Consider the following 25,591-nt stretch of genomic DNA (forward strand, 5'->3'; position numbering starts at 1 on the left):
GAAGTTTGTTTAAAAACTTGATCGCGCGCATGGTTGTTTGGAGAGAAAGTACAGTGCACAAATGAACAAATCAGCATGAGTTCTACAGACATTTCTAGTGTTACAGACCAGTTGGCCAAGACAAAAGTTGACGTACAACATGAGCTTAGTTTTAAAGGAAAAGGGTTAAAATTAAATGGCGCAGATGATGGTAATAATGCAATTTCTCGTTTTACTTTGGGGTTAATGTTTAAGGGGGGACCTATGTCCGAAAAGTCTTTGTGTGAAGTTTTTGAAACTTTGATATTCTTTTTATTGTCACTTAGTTATAATTTTTTGGTAATAAAAAGTATACCTTTATATGCTAATTTTCATGCTGCAGCACGTGCTATTCTCTTTAGAGAAGTGGACAGGCTTCCGACTACATCCACTTCTCTTCGCAAGCCTTCATGTTTTGATTCTGGAAAACGTATAAATTTAGAACCGGCGACGGCCTACAATTCAACTGACATTTCGACTCAAATATGTCTGAATGTATGTATAAGATGTGTTACATAATCAATTTTAACATAAATAAACACAACTGTCACAAGAAAACCAACCTTTACAAGCTGTTTATAATCCATTTTTCACAAGTTCTCCATCCCGGATTTAAATTATGTGCAAATAACTCTTGAAGGATGAAAAAACACAACTGTCACAAGAAAACCAACCTTTACAAGCTGTTTATAATCCATTTTTCACAAGTTCTCCATCACGGATTTAAATTATGTGCAAATAACTCTTGAAGGATTAAAAAAAGTCTAATTCAGATAAAACTAGAAATATTTTTACAATGTAATAAAATGGTAGAAATCATCTAGTATGTTTAACAAAGTATTTTTTCCTCAAGTTTCGTTCAAATTCTTTTGATATTTTTTTTACATCTTTTTTCTTGTTTCTTGGGAAAGGTAGAATTAATATTGTTTAAGAATAAAAGAAAAGATTTTTAGTATTAAAAGAAAGGAAGTAATGTAATATATATTTTAAACTCAAATTTACATTTTAATTGTATTATAATAGTACAAATACATATAAGAAATATTTTTTTTATTTTGAATAATATGCTAAATCAAAATTAAGAGTAGAGAAGTGCTTTTTAATGAGATGATAATTTAAATCTTGTCAGAGTAAGCAGTGTATATCTACATTCTTTATCACTATATCAAAAAAAAAGGGCTCCCCCCCTCCCGACATATTTGATTTTCTTAGTGACAAACAGTGTGACAGGATGTTGAAGGTATTTATACAGTTAATAGATGCACAGTGCATGGCGATTGTGACTTCATACTTGAATTTTCTTGGTTGAATTACAGCAAAAGACATTGTCGCAGAGATAGAAAAATGTAAAGTAATGACAGCACTGCGGATGGAAGGAAATACACTAGGAGTTGATGCAGCAGAGGCCATTGCAAAGGCACTGGAGAAACATCCAGAATTTGAGGTAGTTTTATGTTGTTTATAACATGTATATATATTTGGCATAAGTAAAGGGGAAAAAAGTTAAAGTAAATTTTCTCCTAGTGATTTTTTTTACCTAACTGAGACAAAATTTATTTTAGGTTATGATAATTTTGATAATTTTGACTGTTTGAACTTAAATTTTTAAAGAGTATAAATAGTTGAGTATTCAGCTGCAAATGCTAAGACAAGTTTATATAAATGTAAACTGTATTTTGTTTTAGAGGGCACACTGGAGTGACATGTTTACTGGAAGACTTAAAAGTGAAATACCTAAAGCTTTGGTATGTAAAAGTCATCATTTAAGATCATTTGAGACTAAGACTCAAGGGAAATTTTCTGATCAAAATGCATCTATAATGTATCTGTTTTGCTGGATTGTCATTTGTTACTTTTCACTTTGACTTCTGCAGTACCACATGGCCAACATCATCTGATTTTTACACAAAATATATAAGTTGCAGTGGATTTAAATTTATTCATTTGAAGGTCATTTCAGTTATTAAGGGGGATAATGAAATAATATGATGGGATTCTGTAAAAATTTTCTCAAGAACTACTGAACCAGAAAGGGCAAAGACTATGTGAAAGTTGCCATATCGAGTTGGATTCAAATTGATACAAAACCTGGCCCATGGAGCTAGCATGAGGCTGCAATAGAGGTCAGAGTTTTACATTAGAATATTTAGGAAAAGATCTTGAAAATCTTCTGAAGAAGAATTGAAGGGATACAATTCATCTTATAGAAATATCCCCATGTAGTGAATCTGTGTGTTCAAATCATGACCCAGGGTTTCACAATAATGGTCGGATTTGTATAGAGGGAAATTGTAAAGAAAAATCTAGGCATTGAAGAACAATCACATATATCAAATTGAAATACATGTCATCCCCATATAAAGTAGTTTCTGTTTTGGTAAATTCATTAAGTCATTATTCCTGGGGCAAGGGCACAACTACAATAAAGTATGAAAGTTGAACATGGGAATAAGGAGGAAAAGGCTTTAAATTCTTCTCAAGTATGACATCAGACAAAGGTGATTCATGTGATTTTAAGGTCCAATCAGCAATATTGTTAAAAATTCATCTCTTTTAGGCCATAAATAATTAATATAATAGTTTCTCAGGCCAAAAATTTCAAAATTGCGACAGGCATTTTTTTTTTTAATTTTTTTTTTTTTTATAGGTATTATACCCTTTTTTCCATGTCAGTCTTTCAACAAAATGATGATATCAACTGATTCTTACTTTTTTGGTTCCCTCATTAATTATGCATTCAACTTTAAATAATGTTATTCCAAGCAAAGTTAATTAATAAAATACTGTATTAAGTTATTTCCCTTTTCAATATGTCAATAAAATTGATCAATGCAGTAGTGTTTGACCTGATGCGGCAGTGCCTGAGAAACTATTGATTAATTTTTTTTGGCTTAATTAATTTTTAAGAAACTAAAAATAAAATTTTAAAACATGTTTACCATTACAAATAAAGGTCATGTATGTGTTTTATTAAGAGGTTTGATTCCTATTATGTAGGAATTTTTAGGAGCAGCTATCATAAAGGCTGGTGCAGGATTAGTAGAGTTGGATCTGAGTGATAATGCATTTGGTCCTAATGGTGTGGTAGGACTTGTATCTCTGCTGAAGAGTCCAAGCTGTTATACACTACAGGAGCTCCGTCTAAACAACAATGGACTGGGTATCACAGGCGGAAAGGTTTGTCTCTGAAATTCTTTGACTGGAAGTGATTTGTACTTTAAAAAGTGCATAATCTCTTTAAAATGCCTATGTACATGTATGTTCACAGATGTTGGCTGAATGCCTTACAGAGTGCCATCAAAACAGTGATAAGGCTGGTAAACCTCTCAAACTTAAGGTCTTTGTATCTGGTCGAAACAGATTAGAAAATCCAGGAGCAACAGCACTGGCTGCAGTTTTTAAAGTAAGAATCCTATCCTCTCATTTCTACTCCATTTCAAATATAGCTGTCACTATTGTATCTTGAGGAATTTACAGATACCACTATAAATTTAGGTACATATAGCAGTTTACATAAAGCTTCAGTGTTTAATTTTAGCTCTTCTTGATGAAGTCGAAATGTGTTTGTGCTTTCAGTGTCCCACCATAGTTTTAGGAGCAGGTCATTTCTAAGTAGCTATAAGACCTACCCAGACCAAACTTGCATTTTTGCTATATCTATGAATGCACACTAATGGTCTGCTTCAGATGCTGCATTTGACCTATATTTTGAATGAAGAAGTTAAATTTTTGGAGCAGGTAAATTCTCAATTATTTACATTCCCTACCTTGAATAAACTAGCATGGATGATCCATATAGAGATGCACACTAGTAGACATTCTTCAGATGCTGCATCTGACCTACAATTTCTCAAAGATTGATCAGGTTTAAGTTTTTGGAGCCTTTCCATTCCCAAGAAACTGTAAGCCCTATCTATACCAAACATGCTTGGGTGTTGCATCCAGGGATGCAAACTACCAGACCTGCTTTGGATTCTGCATCTGACCTATGTTAATAACCTATAGATTCTAGGTTTTGGAGCAGACCCCTTACTGAATATTCCCAACCTAAACCAAGTTTGAATGGATAACATCTCTAGGGATGCAACACCACCAGTGGGATGATGCCACTGATCTACTTGTATATGTTCTTGAATTAGTAAGTGCATAGCCAAAGTTAAAGAGCAGATCAATATCCAAGTAACTATACAGTATGTCCTACCTCAGGCTACCTTGAGGAAATTTGCATGGATGATGCATCTTGAGATGCATGCATATTAACCCACTTTCTTAAGATGCTGCAAATGAGGTGTATTTTTACTTATTTAGTGAAGGACCTACATGTATAATAATTAGGGATGTCAACGAATATTCGAACATTCGAATATTCATTCGATGAATTGATATTCGAATATAAATTTAAGATTCGAATATTCGGTGTTTTTCAGATTTCGTGAAAAGAAGTACTGTGATTTAAAAATTTTTATTAGAACAGTGCTGGAATTCTTCCTGTTTAATTTACTAGCGATCAATGTCGATCTATACTTTCTTATCTTATATATCTACTAAATTATTTTGTTTTGAATAAGGTGTTAAATTATACAATAATCTTTATGTATAATACAAAAGGTACTTTCATAGTTTTTATTAGTTAAATACGATCGGATCTAGAATCTTAGAATGTGTAAAAGACGTGAAGAGTTATACTTATCAAAACAAATTTAATTGATCATTGAATGAATGTCCGATAGAATTAGTCTGTAATTAATATTTTAAAGGGCTAAATGTCAGTATAAATGTGCAAATAAACTTGATTATCTGGGGTTGTACATAAACCTGAATTTTATATTTATCATCGGGAAATTAGTTAATTACGTAGGAAAATTGTCTATGGAAATCTTTTTTTATATTTTAAAAACATTGTATCAAAGATAATAATCATATCTTTTATTAGGCTGATAATTGCAATTAATTGCACGTATTGAAATCTAAACAGTATACGACTATCTTGCCTTTGGTAAGACGACTGGTTTCTCAGTTGGAACTACTATAAATACACAAGTATCATTTGCTAAAATTATACTTTTTCTACATTTAAATCAATTATTTATTTAAAACATTGACAAATATCAAATGGAAACCCTTATTGTACAACTACAAAAGTCTTCATACATTTTTACAACTACTTAAGTCTTCATACATTTTTACTTCCAATATAAGATTACCTACTATGAACTTTTCATGAGAGTAGGATATGCATATTTAAAATAAACCAGAATTTATATATTTTATCGAATATTCGAATATATTCGAATACTTTCATCGAATATTCGAATATGAAAAATGGACAAAATTGACATCCCTAATAATAATGAATCACATCTAAATAATGAATGTTACTCAATATTCATTTGGTAAGAGACTTTGTCTATTAAACTTATAGATAATATTTGTTGAGTAGAGCTTTGTTATCATTGATTGCATATGTCTGTGTTTAAAAAAACATTTTAAAAATATATGAATGTTTAAATTTCCATCCACTTAAATTTCAAATGCAGTGAAATAAAGAATCTAGACACTTTACCGTCTTTCAAATAAATGTGTTTATCTTTATTTTTCAGGCATTAGGTTCTTTAGAAGAGGTGGCAATGCCACAGAATGGTATTTATGCAGAGGGAATAACAGCCCTGGCGGACGCCTTTGCAGAAAACAAAAACCTGAGAGTCATGAATCTTAGTGACAATACATTCACACAGAAAGGAGCCAAAAACATGGCCAAAGTGAGTAGTAAAGCTTTATAACTCACCTAAGCCAGGGGCTCAAGTGAGTGATTGTCCAGAATATGTATATACTTGTATGAATGTACAGTATGTGTAAGTAAGTAAACTTGTCTCATTTTCATCTTTTCTCCAGAATTGGACCAGTATTAATAAAACTTGCCACAAAGCATTCTTGTGAGATTGGAATTAAAATTTGTTCAAATAAAGGACCTATTTTCAAGGGGAGAAAATTAAGAAACAAATAAGTTGGGGTCGTTTAAATTTACCTCTCAAGATCCACTAGACCAGAAAGGACAAAACTTACTTAAAAGCTTCATAATATAGTGATCATGCAAGTTTGTTCAAATCACGCCCCATAGGGGAAGATCCACAATTTTCCATTGGATAAACAGAAAAAATCTTTAAAGAACATGAACTAGTCATAGTAAAGTAGTTAATTCATTACCACAGTAAGTGATCTCATTTATCTATATATGCATATATTCATTGAAGAGGGTGTGACTCTGGGAAGTCTTATGGTCCATGGGCCCCATGGAATATATCTTTTATAGATATACTGGATATGTTTAAATCTTAAGCAGTCAATCCTTGCCATTTAGATTGAATAATAATAAAGGCAGGGCCAGGTAGTCTAGTCATTGTGACAAAAAAATACTGTGTTTTATTTCAGCATTTTTTTATTTGATTAACAAATCAATATTAGTGTTTAGTTTTACCTTTCATACATTGTGCAATGATTTTTTGTAGGTTTTACCAAAGCTACAGAATTTAGAAGTGATAAACTTTGGTGACTGTTTAGTGAGGACAGAAGGTGCAATAGCATTGTCAAATGCTCTGAAAGAAGGACACCAGAAGCTTAAGGTATTTCCCTTTTTCATTCAGTAATCCATGCAATAAAAATTCTTGTAGAAAGGGGATATTTAATATTCCATTCTGAAAAAGGAAATTTGGCTATTTGCTCCTTCTTTAATTCACAGGAACTGAATTTATCAGGAAATGAAATCAACAAACGGGGAGCCAGTATTGTGGCTGAAAACATGGAAAACAAAGCTAACTTAACTAGACTAGACCTCAACTGTAAGTCAGGAGAGAAGTTTGTGTGTGTGTTTATAAATGTACATGTATTGATAAAGTTTTGTGCTTTCTTAAGAATTGCCTCTGATAATTTATATTTCATGTTGCTGCTGCATTATAAAATTTTGATTCTCTTTAACATTATAAGCCGATTCACTTTTATCAACAGAGTTGCATTCAATATTACATTTAAGTATGAAGAAGGTTCTTTACACAAAGATTTATCCCCATCATAGTAACTTGGTAATACATATAGGATGTAGTTTCTCAGGCATGATATACATGTGTATTGTCTGCATTTAATGATAGGTAATATGCTTGGTGAAGATGGCATTGAGGAAGTGAAAGGAACTATGGAGGCCATGGGTAAACTGGATATCCTTGCATCACTCAGGTCTGTTCTGCTGCTTATTTTCCCCAGCCAGGCTAAAGTTATCGCTGAACATTTCATAGAAAATACATGTAGTATTAAAATAATGGCAAAGACCTGAGAAAGATAAGAAATGAGAATACTAAGCTGTTATTGATAAAGTTTTGTGCTTGGGTAGCTTCTGATAGTTTCTTTTACCAGTACATGTTTCATTATAAAATTTTGATTTTCTTGGAACATTATAATCCAATTTACTCTCATTGACAGAATTGCATTAAATATATGTATTACATTGAAGAAAGAAGAAGGTTTATTACAAAGAGATTTTATTTTTGACAGTGATGATGAAGGATCTGAGGAAGAGGATGGAGGAGGGGACCAGTCAGATGATGTGAGTTTAATGAGTAGGAATTTAATTGAACAGATATATACCTGTGGTACATTATATTGTAGTGGGAAAAAGATTCCTCTATATCAATGTAACAGTATTATAACTGTACATAGAGATTGATATTCTGGATAACCTTGTTACACATTTTAAAGATCAATCTTATATAAAAACATTCAAAACATTTAATCTAGGCATAAATTTGTATAAGAGTATGTTGTTATCTATTGTAACAGGAGGAAGTAGGACATGATGATGTGGAGGGGGAGGAGGTTAATGACCCAGCACTACAAATCAAGGGCAAGGCCATCACCCCCAACAAACAGGTATGTACATGTATATACCAACAGGGGACACACAAAAACAAATAGTGGAATTTTCACTGCTCCAGGATGGACAACATCTAAAATTTCTGGCCCAGGATAATTTGAATTATTTTTCCTGTTTTCCACTTAAATGTTGGATAAAGAAACATCAGATATAGAATTTTATGAGGTATTTATTGACAGCTGGAGAGATACTAAAAGGAATTGGCATCTTCTTCTACACTTTAAAAAAAAACATTTAGATACATGTATAGAGGATTAATGTGAAAATCCACATGGTTCTAAGTAATGAAAACATGCAGGTTTATTGTGAAATGGGGGTAATGGCACTCGTAAGAAAGATACGACAGAACAATTCAGCTTTCTCACTCAATACGCATTGGAATTTACAGTTGTTTAAACATTGACTATCAGTGTTAAGCAATTTGATGGAAATAGCATCCTGAGAAATTGATTTATTTTTGACAAGTTATACATAGCAAAACATTCAATTAAAAAAAATTATTAAGGTGTTTGTAAGGTCAAATGTGGTGTAGAATTCTGAATTCAAATTAGACCTCTTTTTCTTTTCTGATATTTTTCAGAATGATGCTGCCACACTTGACCTTGCAGATGACCTTGGGAATTTGAAGCTTTCATGACCCTAACCTATGCTTAGAAGATTGTTTATTTTTTTTTTTTTTGATTGACAGCTGTCTAGTTTTAAATGTTAAGTCTATCTGTGATAATGAGATTCTTTTAAAAACCAATGTTTTCACTTTTTTTCCCTCCATGCACATTTTACTGTTTTAAATAGCCATACATTGTACATTTTATTTCAACTCATAAAAATACATGTATAACAACATTCTCATTCATTTTAACATTTTTACAGAATAGTGCATTTGCTGTCATTTATACATCTACCTCTAAATACCAATTGTCTTGAGGCAAAAAAAGGAGGGATTATCTCATACAAGGAATAACTATATAACAAAACCATTCTTTTTTTTTCTTTTTTTTTTTGCCGTAGTACTTTCAGACACTAAAGTAATGATTCTATGATGCGTAATCTCAGTCTTTTTAATGCCATACTTTTATGTTGACTTGCTTTAAGTTCCACCATTTGAACACTTTGACACTTTTTGTCTTCTTTTAGAATAAATGTTTTAATAATGTCTGAACATTTTTCCTGTTTATTTCTTGTTAGTGGGACATAATTTTTATCTTGTATTCAAAGTGTTATGTATATTGGTAGAGTTCCAACGTTTTCAAACCTTTTAAATGTTCTGGTCGTATATTTCCTAACTGTAAACATTAAGAGAGAAAATGTTTTCCATATGCATGGCTCTCAATTGTGGGTATTGTGAGTTTCTTAAGTAACTAATATTTAATTTACTCTGGTGATATGAATTGTCTGTTGGTTTTATACCAGTCCTATGTAATAGGAAAGGAGAAAATGTATGGCTGGACTGGGAATCGAACCCAAGACTAGGGATGCGCGATTTTATCGGTATACCGGTATATCGCGATTTTTCATTGCGTGATACGTATCATGATACGGAGACTAAAATACCGGTATTTGGTACATAACTATGAATTCCGGAAATTATTCATGTATTTGTTCAAAGTATTGAATGACAATTATAGGAAGTGTAAATAAGGTTGAAAACAATTAAACAACGGCATCAAAATATGCTATATACTAAACAAATGAAAATTTAAAAAGAAAGTAAAGTTATGTTTTTATAGCATATTTTTAAGAAATATGATGGAAATTCATTTTAAATTGTAGTAAAAATTGAGTGTAAAAATATCACGATTTATCGTGATATTTTTGGGAAAAAATCGTGATATATCACAATATGAAATTTTTGCCGATACCCATCCCTACCCAAGACCCATGCATCACTTGTCAGGTGCTGTATAGATTGAGCTACCCAGGCCAATATCCATGGCCCAAACCATTATATTCCTCCCTCCTTAAATTGTCTTTGCCCTTGAAGACACAACCCAAGTTCTTATTAGCCCCTGGCAGGACTTTCACCTGCAAGTCCAGCGGTGATACCACGGCACCAAATCTGTAACAGGAAAGATGAAAATGTATGGCTGGACTGGGAATTGTACTTAAGACCCCTGCATCACTAGTCAGGTGCTCTACCGACTGAGCTACCCAGGCCGATATCCACAACCCAAACCATTACACCTATATGCTTTTCCTCTGAAATTGAGGATCCAATTTTATTGTCATAAAAGAATGGTGCATTTGGCATGTAATCTGCAGGAATGGTGTGTACAAAGTTCATAGTTTAAATTTCCAGTCAAGCAGATGGTTTTCTGACCACAAGAGGACAGAGTTAACTAAAGATACCCACATAGGAAAATGTTGCATCACATTGAAATACAGGTACCTTTCCAAAAAAATGCAATTGTATTAAAATTTCTTTCACTCTGTTCAACAAAATCAAAATTTATCTACTGTAAAAGCACAAATTTTTGTGTGGATAAAATTTCGTTGATTTGTTATCTTAAAAGGTTTCGTGGGCATTAAATTTCGTTGTTTCAAAAGTAACCCTATTCAATATATAGTCATATGAAAATTTTGTGTGGGATTTAATTTCGTTGATAATTGTTAACAACGAAATTTAATCCCCAACGAAAATTTCTGCTTTTACGGTAATTTAAATTTTAATGATAAATAAAATCAAACAGACAAGCAGCTCAAGTTGATTGTTTAGGGGAAAAAAGTACACGCTTCATGCAATGATCAAACCAAAGTTATCGATTTCATCACCTTCATTGATGGATGAAATAAACCACTGAGCTATTGTCACAACAAATTTGGGTTTGAAAACAACAAAGCAGTGCATTTACACAATGTGATTTGGGGGGGGGGGGGGAGTTCATTTTTTATTGTCTTTGGATCTTCTCTCCATTTTTCCTTAATTAGCTGCTTGTTTCCTGGAGTTAAAATGTACACAAATAACATTTGAAAATCATGGAGAGATGACCCCGAGAAAACAAATTTACAGAAAAATGTTCAAAAATGCAAGTTTTTTGTATCAAATAACTCATGTAGCCATACCATATTTCTTAGCATATTTTATCAAATCAAAACACAATATTGGGAAAAAAATTTCCCTTTCCTATATCACAGGAATCCAATATATTAACAGAATGCTAAAATATCCCGTCATGGATCAATGAAATTTTAACTTTTCACACAGTGGGCCCAGATTCCGTCCAAATCAAATGTGCCCTCATTCGTTAGTTTGTACATGTAGCATCAGTGAGTGAATGAGAGCAAAACTTCTGAATTGCACTGTCCCCTCTTCCTAGGTTTCTGAGGGATGTGGTCAAAACCAGCTTGTTAGTCCCCCTACCGGTGAAACTGTATGGGGCTATAAGTTTCCTCTGCATCTGACCGTAAATCTGTCTGTCAGTCTGTCCCACTTGATTTTTCACACTTTTTTTCCTAAACGCTTGCAGATATTAAGCTGATTTTTGGTATGTGAGTGTATCTTGATTACTTATAGATTGATTTTTGACGGAATTATAATCTTTTTATTTTTAATGGTTTTCCGCAATTTTCTTCTAAACTCTTGCAGATATTGAGCTGATTTTTGGTATGTGACTTTACCTTGATTACTTATAGATCAAGTTTGCATTTCGTTCCGCTTCATTGATTTATTAATTTCTGGGCATTGTGTCTTATGCATTCTCAGATAATAAGTAAACATGTTTGCCTTTTAGTTGCCAGTATTGAGAATTATCCAAAGTATATGTATTTGTTGGCAGGAGTTATGGTGGACATGCATTGTTTCTGTTCCACTTATAAAGCTTTGAAAATCTGAAGCTGTATGTTTTTTCAGTAATAAGTCAATGAATAACACAATGTTTTTTTGTCAGGGAGAATTTGTATTCTCTATATTGTGAGCATAAAGAATATTAGCTCATCTTTATTTGTGCCACAAGTTGTTTTAAACAGATGCAATTGATAGTGGCTGGGAGCAGTTGGGGTGACCCATAACATTATCGTGCTGAAGGAGTTAATGCATGTGGCATCACTGGCATGAGAAAATGTTTTGGCAGTTTGTTTAGAAGTGTATATTGGGTTATAGAAAGCCACCTGTGGAAAAATCTCTGCTCTGCATGAAGCTGCAGAACTGTAGCTCTCTGGTTGAAAGAATTTGGCAGTGGACAGATAAACCAGTGAGCTATACAGATCCAAGCATTTTAAAAAACCTTAGATTTATGCTGACATTTTTTGTTGCTCACTTTGGGTATTATTTCTTGTATTACATGCATTCCCCTGCTTGAAGTATGGTAACTGCTAATTTACCATATAATTTACTCCTATTCCTGGTACTTTATTTACCTTTAGGGCTCGTTATTTTATCAATACCCAACCATATAGATGTCTGAATGCGAATTTTCAAAGCTTACATTTGAAGGCTCTATGGGACTGTTTGTAACTGTTTGTAAATAAAATTTACAGAACAATGCTTTTCCTTTGTGAATAATTTTCCTCTGTTTGTGTACTAATATTTTTGTGAGTTTTTTGACTGCAGAGTTATAATTGGTAATGAGCATAGAGAGTGGTCTATTAAACTGATTGTCTTCCCAGATAATGCTATTCCTGTCCCTTACATTTAGATTGCAAGCAAAGTTAAATATATCCAGTCACTTTAGACATTGTAAGCAAACATGCTGTCCTTCTTGCTAGGAGGTTAGGAGACAATAATCAGCTTGTAATCTTGACCACTGATGAAGTCAAATGCTGATATCTAAAGCCCAAGATAAAAGTAGAGGTTACTCTGAGCAATGAGCTCATAAAATGATACCTCTGCCCCCATATGAGTATAATTGCAATTCCATGTTTTGTTTTGCTATGAGAAAACTGAAATATGAGTCCAGTCAAGATGTAAAAATAGGAGGTGCACAATGGCACTGTGTTATAAAGACTCTTTGAAATCTCATTAAATTTTATCCAATGAAAAAAGAAGGTGTTGCAGATAAGAGAGGGGTACCCCAAATGTAATGGATGGACACCCCTGTCACTATATGCCTGCACTTTTCAAGCAGGGAGTGTAGAAATAAAGGTCCTGAGTTACCTCAAATGTAAATGAAATGTGAAAAAGAAACATGGTTATAATAATGCTTTATGAACTGTGGAGTTTAAATTTTGTGCATTTTATTTTTTATACATGAGTTTAAAATCAAAAGGAAATGTTCATAGATTGTTATGTCATGAATACAAAATAAGCCAGTTCAGGGCTCTAATAGGCGACTAATTTAGTTGCCATGGCACCTAAAAATTATGGTTGGCGTCTGAAATTTTTCTATAAATTGCCAAATTGGCAACCATTTTAAATTGATTTGGTGATTGTCTAGTTACTGAACTATAAACATTTTCTATTTTTTTTATTATAAAGAGCAGAAAAGAAGTTTAAAAGTTAGCAATGGACATGTCTCTATATATTGACTAATACACGTATCAATTTTTAAATTGGTGCTTAAGAAAAATTTACCTGGCGACTATAAATTTACATTGGCGACTAAATTATTTTGATTAGGAGCCAGTTGGCGCCTAAATTTTAGAGGTCACATAGAGACCTACTGAGCTATTCTTTTTAAATCACAATATAGATTGTCATTTTCTATCTAAGGTGTTCATTAGTGTACATTTCTATTATTATCCCATTTAGTCTTTTTAGACAGACAAATCTTTTTTCTACTTTTGAAATTCAGGACTTGATAGGGAATATATTTGTAATCTTGGTTGATTGATCAGTATGTATATCATCATGATATATTCTTTGAACAGACAACAGCAAAAGATTTTTTGGCATTTCCATCCCCCAGCAAACTATTACAGCTTGGAAGTGGTAGAGGTCAGGCCATAAGAGAGGAACTAGGGGTAAGTCAAGAGGGTTTTTAGCTCTACTGGTCAGAGACCAGAAGAGCTTATGCGATAGTAAGGTGTCCATCGTCCATCCATCTGTCTGTAAACAATTTTTCAAAATGCTACTCCTCCTACAGTTTTGGTCTGATTTCAGTGTAACTTGGCACACAAGTAGACTACACTAAGATACATAATTTAGTGCATCGGTTTTTGATTTCAATGAACAGTGTTGCCATGGTTATTAAAAATAGAAATTTATGTGAAATTCCTTTAAAACGCTACTCCTCCTACAGTTTTGGTCTGATTTCAGTGTAACTTGGCACACAAGTAGACTACACTAAGATACATAATTTAGTGCATCTGTTTTTGATTTCAATGAACGGTGTTGCCATGGTTACTAAAAATAGATATTTCTGTGAAATTCCTTGAAAACGCTACTTCTCCTACAGTTTTGGTCTGATTTCAGTGTAACTTGGTACACAAGTAGACTACACTAAGATACATAATTTAGTGCATCTGTTTTTGATTTCAATGAACGGTGTTGCCATGGTTACTAAAAATAGATATTTCTGTGAAATTCCTTGAAAACGCTACTCCTCCTACAGTTTTGGTCTGATTTCAGTGTAACTTGGTACACAAGTAGACTACACTAAGATACATAATTTAGTGCATCTGTTTTTGATTTCAATGAACGGTGTTGCCATGGTTACTAAAAATAGATCTTTCTGTGAAATTCCTTGAAAACGCTACTCCTCCTACAGTTTTGGTCTGATTTCAATATAACTTGGCACACAAGTAGACTACACTAAGATACATAATTTAATTTATCGGTTTTTGATTCCAATGAACGGTGTTGCCATGGTTACTAAAAATAGAAATTTCTGTGAAATTCCTTTAAAACTTTACTCCTCCTACAGTTTTAGTCTGATTTCAATATAACTTGGCATACAAGTAGACTTTACTAAGATACATTATTAAGTGCATCAGTTTTTGATTTCGATGAACAGTGTTGCCATGGTTACTAAAAATAGAAATTTCTGTGAAATTTCTTTAAAACATTACTCCTTGTACAGTTTTGGTCTGATTTCAATCTAATTTGGCACACAATCAGAATACACTAGGATACATAATATGTTTTTCAGTTTTTGGTTTAAGTGAATGGTGTTGTCTTGGTTACTAAAAATAGAAATTTCTGTGAAATACTTTCAAAACGTTACTCCTCCTACAGTTTTCGTTTGATTTCAATATAACTTTGCACAGAAGTAGACTACATTAAGATACATAATTCTATTTATTGTTGCATGTTGCAAAGTTTCAAATCCAAGTGCTACTTTGTTATACGTACAGACCAGTAGAGCTACAGTCTCATCAGAGACTTCTGGTTTAGCTCACCTTGACGAAGTTGAGATGAGCTTATGCTATACCCCTGGCGTCAGTGTCGGCGTCCTGGTTAAAGTTTTAGGAGCAAGTCCATTCCCAAGTAACTATAAGACCTACCTGGACCAAACTTGCATGTACATGTATGATGCAACTAGGGATGGACACTACCACACTTGGTTTGGATGCTGGATCTGACCTCGATTTTCCAGGTGAGTGACAAGGTTAAAGTTTTTGGAGCAGGTCCATTCCCAAGTACATGTAACTATAAGCCCTACCTTGACCAAACTTGCATGGATGATGCATCTAGGGATGTACACTAACCAACCTGCTTCAGGTGCTGGATTCGACCTAGATTTTCCACATGAGTGAATTTTAGCCATATTTTAACCAAATTAGCATGGATGATGTGTAGCCATATAACATTATGGCCTGTTATGATTAAACTTGCAAAGATGGTGCATCTAAGGATGAAAACTTCCAGACATACTTTGGATATTGGAACTGACCAAAATTTTCTTGATAAGTAAACAGGATAAACCAAACTTGCATGGATATTGATCTTGAGATGTACACCAATAAAAAAAAAATATGATGTGAAATTTGCCTTACTTAAAGATAACATTTGTCGTGGTGAGCTTCGTAATCTTTGATTACCTATGTTTTTAATTCCATTTTACTGACTGAACAAAAATACAATCAAAGCATGTATTTCAATATGTATTAGTTCTGAGATATATATGTGTAAAATTTATTATGCATATATATGCACTGTTTATTATCATTATTTTATCAGATTTAAAGATTACTTAAATGTACACTGTATTTAATTTTATTCTGTCTCAAAATACAGGCTGATGTTAATGATCTGGAAAAGGCAGTTCAGACATTTATGAAGGTCAGTAGATACATTTACACAAATGGCTTGAAAGTTCCTAAAAAAGAAAGGGTGCTCTTAAAATAAAATGAAAGTTTGATAACGTGGAAAATGTGCAGTATGGAATAATGTTTCTCCTTTAAGAATTAACTGTTGTTATGGATATCTTTTTATATAACATGTATGATCCATAATTTCATCTTCTGTAAAATTGCTGAACTAAATAAATGTTAATTTCCAGTACATGTCATGGTATAATAAATAGTCTGTACCTGTGTTCTCCTTTGCCAAGCCTAAAGAGAGGGACCAAAATCTTGTAAATTGATGGATGCATTTTTTAAAAAAAAAACTTTGCTTATTGACAACTAGCAGACAATCTGTTAAAATGATCATAAATAAGAAATATTCTAGCAAAGTTGTGAAATTCTTGTGGTTTTTGGTTCAGGGATTAACTTTCTGGGTTGAGTAAAGTTAAACATACAGTACTGTATTTTAGAAATTCATGACATTCACGTGACTGTAAGGCCTCTCGCATATAATTTAAGTGTGCTTAGTAACTTACTTCTAAGGGAAACAAAGAGGGTAATGAAACAATTCTTAGGAATTCTATGTAAAAGGTTTTATTCATCTTTTCTAATAGATTTCTAGTGTGGTGACAACAGAGGATACGAAAACAAAAGATGCAGCTTGTGATTGTGCAGGTATTAAATTCTGTAAATCTAGCATTTCCTGGTCTAAGATGCAGCTTGTGACTGTGCAGGTATTAGATTCTGTAATCTAGTATATCCTGGACTAAGATGCAGCTTGTGATTGTGCAGGTATTAATTCTGTAATTTACCATATCCTGGTCTAAGATGCAGCTTGTGATTGTGGAGGCATTCTGTAATTTAGCATATCCTGGTCTAAGATGCTTCATTATGTCAGCTTGTGATTGTGCAGGCATTAAATTCTGTAATTTAGCATATCCTGGTCTAAGATGCTTCATTATTTTAGCTCAGCTGTACTAGGGATTTAAAAAAAAATAGAGAAAAGTCTGAATACCCCGCTACATGTACATGTACTTCTATAGAGAGACAGTCATTTTACTATGATAGGCACATGTATACATAGCTTTATTGCCTTTCCAAAGCTTTTCCTGTATATTAGAGATGAATTAAAATATGATTTTTAATTAGAGAATGTTTACAATCTAAAAATAGAATATGCATATTAGCATATAATATTTTCTGTTGTTGCTATTTGCTAATAGTTGAACTTTGTTTTCTTGAATGTCAATATCTCAAATACATGGATAGACATGTTTGTCAATTGAATTAAAAGTCCCAACCATTTTTATGCCCCTGCCATAAAATGGCCAGGGGCATGTAGTGTTACCCTGTTCCGTCATTCTATCATCATTGACTTTCCGTTCATTATCTCGGCAACAGTTGCACACATTCAACTCAAATTTGACACATGGATATGTCATAGGAATGCACAGGTCAAGTTTGAATTTGGTCATGATTTGATGATTTTTGACAGAGTTATCCCTCTTGAACTTAGAAAAGAGAAATTTTCAGTTTCTGCTCTCTTTTATAGGGATGTATGTTTAAGGTTGAAATTGCATATGCAGGTATTTTACCAGAAAATGCAGGTCAAGTTTGAATTTGGTCGTGATCCAATGATTTTTGACAGTTATCCCCCTTGAACTTGGAAAATATTTGTGCAAACGAATTTAAAGCTAAATATGGCATTTGAAATTTTGGCTGCCTGTGGGGGCATAGTGGTGTTATGGCACATCTAGTTCTTAATGTTTTTAACCCCACTATCTGAAATCCACAGATATCTTCGAAGGTTTTTTCATTGCCCCATCAAATTCATTATAATGAGATTCGACTACCAATTCTTTATTGCAAAAATCAAGGTTTTTTTCTCACATCTGATAAGTCACTGGAAATGATCCATTTACACTATGCAGACTTGTCATTTTAACAGTTGAAACAAAATATTCAAAATCAGTTTTTTCATTTCAGACCAAATAATTGAAGAAACCGTGAAATGTAATGGAGAAAATGATGCTGTTATTCTTGCCAACACATTACTGGTGTATCTTGGGATTTTAAAGGTACTCCATACTTTACATGCCTTAACACTAATCTATATTTTCAGGCCAGACATCATTTAAGCATTGAATGTTTTGTTTTATTGGCAATCTTCTGTTCTTTAACATTTCAAGATGTACATGTATCGTCAATTTTCATTATATCGCAGGTTCCATTGTATTGCGGTATATTCCAAAAATTAGGATATATAGCTCATATCCTTTTTGTTGAAGGACTATCTGTCTGTCGTCTGAATGTTGACTTTTGTGTCGATAAAAAGCATGGAAAACCCATTTGAAATTTTTTTATTTAAATAAAACATATTCAATTCCCATTTTTTTGGTCACCTGAGTCACTCAGGTGACCTATTGCTATCTGTTTTCGTCCGTTATTGTGCAAGTGTTTGTCGTGCGTAAACTTTTCACATTTTCAACTTCTTCTCAAGAACCAATGGGCCAATTTCAACCAAACTTGCCACAAAGTATCCTTGGGTAACGATGATTCAAGTTTGTTCAAATAAAGGGCCAAGCCTTTTTCCAAGGGGAGATAATTAAGAATTAGTGAAAAATTAATGGCATCTTTTAAAGATCTTCTTCTCCAGAACCACTGGGCCAAGAAAGATGAAACTTATTTGCAAACATCCTCAGATAGTGTAGATTCAAATTTGTTCAAATCATGACCCCCGGGGGTAGGGTGGGGCCACAATGGGGGATCAAAGTTTTACATAGGAATACATAGGATAAATCTTTAAAAATCTTCTTCTCAAGAACAGCAAAGCCATGATTAGTCATTTTGATATGGAAGCATCCTGAGGTAGTGTAGGTTCAAGTTTTTGTTAATCTCTATTTTTGGAGTAACACTGACTGAATCCACAAAGCACTTTATTATCATCACTTGACCTCAGTCACATAAACAACCACCTCACCAAAACAATCTCTACACACAGAAGAGTTCCCTACCAAGAGTTATCTCTCTTAGTGTATTAACACAATATAAAAATATATATTAACATTAATTACAATTTCCTTTTTTTTTTTTTTTTTTTTTTTTTTTTTTGAACAAAATTTGATAAAGAAGTTAATAAAGAAATTTTACCTATCAATGAATATGTTTTGTTCATATTTACATGTAATTACTTTGACAGTGATGACCTTCATTGGATTAGACTATCCTGGGGACATCAGGGGATTATTCTGCCCCTTTACATATAGAGATGCATTTGAACATACAATGTCTATCACAAAAATTCATACGAATTCTTCTGGTAACTTCCCCGTCTGTAGAATTTTAAGCAGCTCCATTCCATTTGCTCCACGCTTGGTCATACAATTGGCTAGCTGCACTTTTCCTGGACACCATTTCACATGTACATTACTGTTATTCTTTATTTCACTAATTGCTGCTATGTCAATTCAAAGGCGCTTGTCATCCACCATTCTTGTAGACTGTAATGCCTCGAAAACACTTTTGTTGTCAATGAATGCTGTAATTGGTATTTTATCTGCTTCCAATGTACAGATCTCCTCTAGCATTTTCCTGTAATACAATGCAGACTCAAGGCCCTCTTGCAAACTTAAAGCTTCTGCCGCAATTGTTGAACGAACAACTCTCTTTATTTTGTTGGCCTGCCAATGAATAGGACAACAGTTTCCAACGCGGTCTTTGAACCACAAAATTTGACCTCCAGTACTTCCTTTCCCCTCGTTTATATTTGCCAGCGCTGCATCCGAGAAAACAAAAATCTCCCAGTCTTTTTCAGCTGACCCATGTAGAGAAGGGAAAATCTGGATTGGTATTATGTCTTTCAGTTTCCCAATAGCTTTTATAGCTCTTAGTATGTCTGCCACTGTTGCAGTTTTCAATTTTGTACTTAGATCAACTAATTCAAATGCTAAATCTGGTCGTGAACCTTGCACTGCCCAATTGAGTTGTCCGATTAATTTACGATATAAAGTTTGTTCTTCCATAGTAAGTTGTTCATGTTTCTGCATTGCTCTTTTAGGATCAAGGTGGGGGTGATCCAATTTCTCCATAAACTTTGAGTGATCTACAGTAATACCATTTTCATTCTGTTTTATGTGGAATCCAATGTGATGAAAATCTTGTTCCTCAACTTTACCAGCTAGAAATCTCTGTTTTAGTTTACACAACAAATCCTCAAATTCCCTTTCTCCGGCATGTAGAAAATCATCAACATGACAGCATACCATCCCTATCAGAATTTTTCCATTTTCTTTAGTGAACATAGCAGGGTCCATTTTTGATTGACTGCATCCTAGTTTAAGCAGCTCATCTCGCACACTTATGTAAAACTGACGAGCACCATCTTTTAAGCCGTATAGTCCATGCTTTAGCTTCCATATAAAACCAACTGGTGTGTTACTTTCATAGGGAGGTTTAATGAACACTTCCCTTTGTATTGTATTCCCTTGCAGAAATGCAGACTTTATGTCTGTAGTTTTTACTATCCATCTTTTGCTAGCTGCCACAGTGAGAAATGTCCTGATAGCCCCTTTAACTATTGTTGGACTATCTGAAGGAATAAAAGAATGTTCCTCAAACCCTCGTGCAACTAACCTAGCTCTTGTATTACTGTCTTTGCCAGTTATTACCCATCTGGTTGATATTGTATTCTGTCCATGGTCCTCTACTTCATCATATGTGTTGAAATGACGCAGTTTGTCTAGTTCTGTTTGTTTGGCATTTTCAATAAACATATCACTGGTACCATGAGACGCTTCACTGTATGTGTTGAAGTGGGCTAAGTTTGCTTCTTCTGGGTTGACAGTTTTCCACTCCACAATATCTAGATCAAGACTTTTATCTTCATTTTCAACACTGTTTCTAACATTATACCAAGAAGGGTACCTTCCTGTCGCTTTTCCAGCTCTTCCCAGTACTGTTGCCTCAGTCCATTCCTCTGAGTTTGGTAGCTTGTACTTGATCCTGTCATGTTTCTTTGGTCGCTGTCTCTGGTCAGGTCGTGGATCTATAGCTACTTCCTGGTTAAGTTGCTCTGGTGCCTGACTAAGTGTTTCTGAAACAGTACTTGGAAAGTCAGTCTTTGTTCTCATAGCAACATCCTCACTGTTTTTATTTTCACACGGTTTCTCTAAACTGTCTTCACTCAGATTCATTTCTGTCTGATCTTGTGTAATTTTGCACAGTCTGTTAGGGGATACTCTCACAAAGACACCCCCATGCCTCACAAACACAACTTTTCCGTCTTGAAATACCACCTTTCCAGGTCCTAACCAGCGCTCTCGACCCTCTCTTTTGTAAAACACCAAATCACCATTGTCGTATGTTACTTCTGCTGCTCTAACTTTGGAACGCAGTGCTCTTCGTATTCTTTCATCTGCTTCACTTTGAATAAAGGCACGTCTTGCTTCATGCAGGGTGTTCAAATGCCTAGCCAGTGTCTCAGAACTTGTACTTCCTTCCAGGGCAGGCAAATCTGCTTTCATGATGTTTGGCAAATTTGGATTCTGTCCAAATATTAACTGATGGCTGCTAAAACCATTCCACATCTGTAATGAGTTTCTTGCCATATTTGCCCATGCAAGAAGTGTTTCAATATTAACAGCTTTGTTTTCAGCTTCAAGTTTGAGCAGCATCATATCTGTTACAGCATGAACACGTTCACAAAGTCCATTTTGAAAAGGGCTCATTCCTGCTGTTGTGCATAAACGAATGTTGAGAATAGATGCTATTTCTCGCATTTCATCTGAACTAAATTCTCCACCATTGTCAGTCATCAAGGCTCCCATTACTCCAAAAACTCCAACCCAGTTTTTCATCATAGCATCAATGACATCTTTTGGCTTCTTTCGCTGTATGAAGACAGAGACTGTATATCTAGACCACATGTCTATCATGTGTAATATCCAGCGACCCTTATACTGTTTGAGGTCCATCGCAACTTTCTCATTGAATTCCTTTGCCATTGGCATTGCTACTACCGGTCTTGGTGGTGTCTTTGCGTATGCTTTACAAAGGTCACATTTTTGTTCTATTTCCAACAGGTGTTCCTCAAACTCTTCCTTCCATACTCCTGCATCTTGTAACAAAGCCACAAGTCTCTTTTTTTTTGGGGGGGGGGGGGGGGTGCAAACTGCCGATGAAGTTTCAAAAGAGCAGACTTGAGTTTTTCAGGCTCCAATTCTTCAAGCTGAACTGAGTTCACCTCTTCTATAGGTACAGTCTCTGATTTGTCAATTGGTATACAATAATGGCCAGATGTAGTTAAATTAAGTGCCACATCTTGTCCCATAATGACAGCAGTATCCTTCTCCAAATCCAGTTTTACCCCTGCTTTTTTCATTGCAGTTCTGGAAAGCAGTAAAGGGATGTCAGAATCAACCACATCTGTTTTGACTGTAACAGGTTTACCAACCATACTGACTGGTAATTCATATTCTCCTTCAGATTTCAATCTTGTTCCACCACCAAATTTGAAGACTTTATGCCCCTCGCGTCTCAAGACTTTCCCACGATCACTTTCCTTCAGTGAGCTAAGGTAACTTTGTAGCCATGTTTTTCCACATACGGTGCTGCTGCATGCACTATCAAGTACTGCACAGTTTTGTGCTTCTGTCCCAAGTTGGCTGATTTCATTTTTATGGTATCCCGTAAACAAAACTGCATGCTCTGTTAACGACTCTTCCTCTGTTATGTGTACTTTAGATATGTTTTCCCAACTGTCTGGACATTTTGCCACGAGATGCCTGAATGATCCACAAGATCTGCATGTCATGATTTTTCCATCTGCACCTTGTGGGTTGAGATTTTCAGTCCCACACTGTGATGAGAAAAATCCTGAACCTCTGCCACCACCCCTACTGTAGTTAAAGCGCCCACCTCGCCGACATCCATAATTGCCACCTCTTCGTACATAGCCCGCAGCCAATAAAACGTCTTCATTTTCTGCTAAAAATGCTGGTTCTAGTTTTATACTCTTGTTGTCACACTGTGTATGTCCTCCTTCACCCATGAACTTTTTTAACGACTTCTTTGCTTCTTCATATAATGTGGCCTTATTTTCATAATTCATTCCAGTCAAAACTAACATTTTTTGCTCTTTTGTGATGTTTGCTTTTCTCAAAAGTTTAAAAGCTAATATTTCTGAAGGAAGTGTCATTTTCTTTTTCTCAATTTTTCTGTACTTACTGTCAAATATTGCTATGAACTCATTCATTGATTGTCCTTCACTTCTATGAAGGTCCTCAAATTCCTCGAACTTTTCTAAACTGTCTGCTAGGTCATCTTTAGCAAGGTGTTTATCAAGAAAGTCAAGAAGGGTTTTAAAACCTGTTTCCTTTTTTAAATCTTCAAGCTTGATTTGGTCAAAAACTTTCTCACGAATCTTACTGTCATCTTCCTCTGGAAGTGTAAGTGCAACAGCAATGCCTTTCTTCTCTTTTGAAAGTTCTGTTATTTCACTCCAAGCCAATAACTCATGTCTGTATAGTTCATAAGGCTTAGATTTGGATTTGAACACTGGTGGATTGATCTTGGTCGCCATATTGGATTCACTGTTTCCCTCCTTTTTTTTCCCCAGACTCACCCTGTTTATACTTCTTCTGACACAGTTCACTGCCTTTCACTCGACACTGGGGTTGATTTTACGCTCTGCTACCACTTGTTAATCTCTATTTTTGGAGTAACACTGACTGAATCCACAAAGCACTTTATTATCATCACTTGACCTCAGTCACATAAACAACCACCTCACCAAAACAATCTCTACACACAGAAGAGTTCCCCACCAAGAGTTATCTCTCTTAGTGTATTAACACAATATAAAAATATATATTAACAGTTTTGTTCAAATGATGACCCCCAGGGGTAGGGACGGGCCACAATGGGGGATCATAGTTTTACAAAGGAATATATAGGAAAAAATCTTCTCAAGAACAGAAAAGTCATGTTTAGTCATATTGATATGGAAGCATCCTCAGGTAGTGTAGATTCAAGTTTGTTCAAATGAAGACCCCGGGGGATAGGGTTTTGGCCACAATGGGGGATCAAAGTTTTACAAACGAATATAAAGGAAAAAATCTGCTGCTGAAGAACAGCAAAGCCATTTGTTATATTGATATGGAAGCATCCTCAGGTTGTTTAAAATTCAAGCCTACCCCCCCCCCCCCCCCCCCCCCCCCCCCCCCCCCCCGCGTAAATTTTTCAATTGCTGGACTGATTTGTTCTTTTTCCTAGCAAATGTGCTCGGGTGAGCAGTGTGGCCCATGGGTCTCTTGTTTAACCAAGGTGTTATTGGCAAAGTTCAAGGTCACATTTACAAAATTTGAATGGGCACTTAAAAAAAAATTGCAGCAGTGGGGTATAATTTTTTTGTGAGCTTACTCACAGTACCTCTAGTTGTAATTCCAACAATGGTAGAAATTTACATTGTAAATTTCATAGACTTTTGAAATTGTGTCATACTTGTTTGTTTCAAGTTGTATGCATCTAGTCTGGCTAAAATGGTTTGGAAATGATAAAACTTAATGTTTAACATTTTCTTTTAAAATAAGTCAAACTTTATTTTATGTTATTTAAAATGTGGTGGAAGCACTCATGTGGGACTCTGTTCAAAGTTTAATTTGAAAATTAGGGAAAAAGGAAGATCTCTCCTATGTCCAGATCTCCAGAATGTTTCATTAATATTTGTGCACATGTATGACATTTATAGAACTGACAGATACAGTAAATTACGTGTTCTCATTTCAGGGTGAAGATAAATCTTACAAACCACCTAATGACATAACAGGACCACTCTTAGTATTGGAACATATTGTACGACAACCCTACTTTCCAAAATACTCTAGAGAGATGTTACAAGCCTTTTTTAGCAAGTAAGTTGATTTCATTGTCAGTACATTAAAAGTGATTTAATAGTAAGCTGCAGAGTTGATATCCAAATTTGTCTCTTTTTTCAGACCACATCCACTTCTTGATTCAGCATCCCAAGCCAGACATAAACTTTTACAGACTCTGTATGCATTCTAAGGCTATTAATAGGGACACTAAATATTGAAATATCATGTGAAATAAACTGTAAGCAACTCCAGTGAATTCTTACGTAATAGAAATGCATACATGTGTTGTCTGATATTGAATTGATTTCTACAGGAGGCATTAGTCACCTGCAACATATCATAGATTAAAGTTTTAAATTATTAACTTTTGATATTAAATTAAAATAGATATCATTTAATAGTGATTAATGGAATTTTAAGTACAAAAGGAAAAAAGACCTACTGAGATTGAACCCCTGATTTTCAATTAAATTTAAAAAGAATGGGTTAATATCAATCAAACTGAGGATCATGTTTTTGTTTAAAAAAAGAATGTGATGGTATATTATTCCTCCTTCAATATATGAAGTTCATATTGGAGATTCAAAGTGTTGACACAATAAAATTAAACATCAGGGAA

At 34.3% G+C, this 25,591-nt stretch overlaps 1 protein-coding gene across 1 annotated transcript; it reads left to right on the top strand.

Annotated features, from left to right (window-relative positions):
* Positions 1–25,591, top strand: LOC133197173 (ran GTPase-activating protein 1-like). The gene is made up of 17 exons (XM_061333061.1): positions 1–190; positions 1,335–1,462; positions 1,704–1,763; positions 3,016–3,195; positions 3,287–3,421; positions 5,619–5,777; positions 6,525–6,638; positions 6,755–6,854; positions 7,161–7,245; positions 7,561–7,612; positions 7,846–7,935; positions 13,742–13,834; positions 16,050–16,094; positions 16,714–16,774; positions 18,086–18,177; positions 24,884–25,008; positions 25,093–25,591. Exons 1-17 carry the CDS (start codon positions 76–78, stop codon positions 25,160–25,162), a joined length of 1,704 nt encoding a protein of 567 aa, XP_061189045.1. The 5' UTR covers positions 1–75; the 3' UTR covers positions 25,163–25,591.

Source organism: Saccostrea echinata, unplaced genomic scaffold, assembly GCF_033153115.1.
Source record: "Saccostrea echinata isolate AGI-Se365-2 ecotype Australia unplaced genomic scaffold, CSIRO_AGI_Sech_v1 ptg000030l, whole genome shotgun sequence".
Lineage (NCBI taxonomy): Eukaryota > Metazoa > Mollusca > Bivalvia > Ostreida > Ostreidae > Saccostrea > Saccostrea echinata.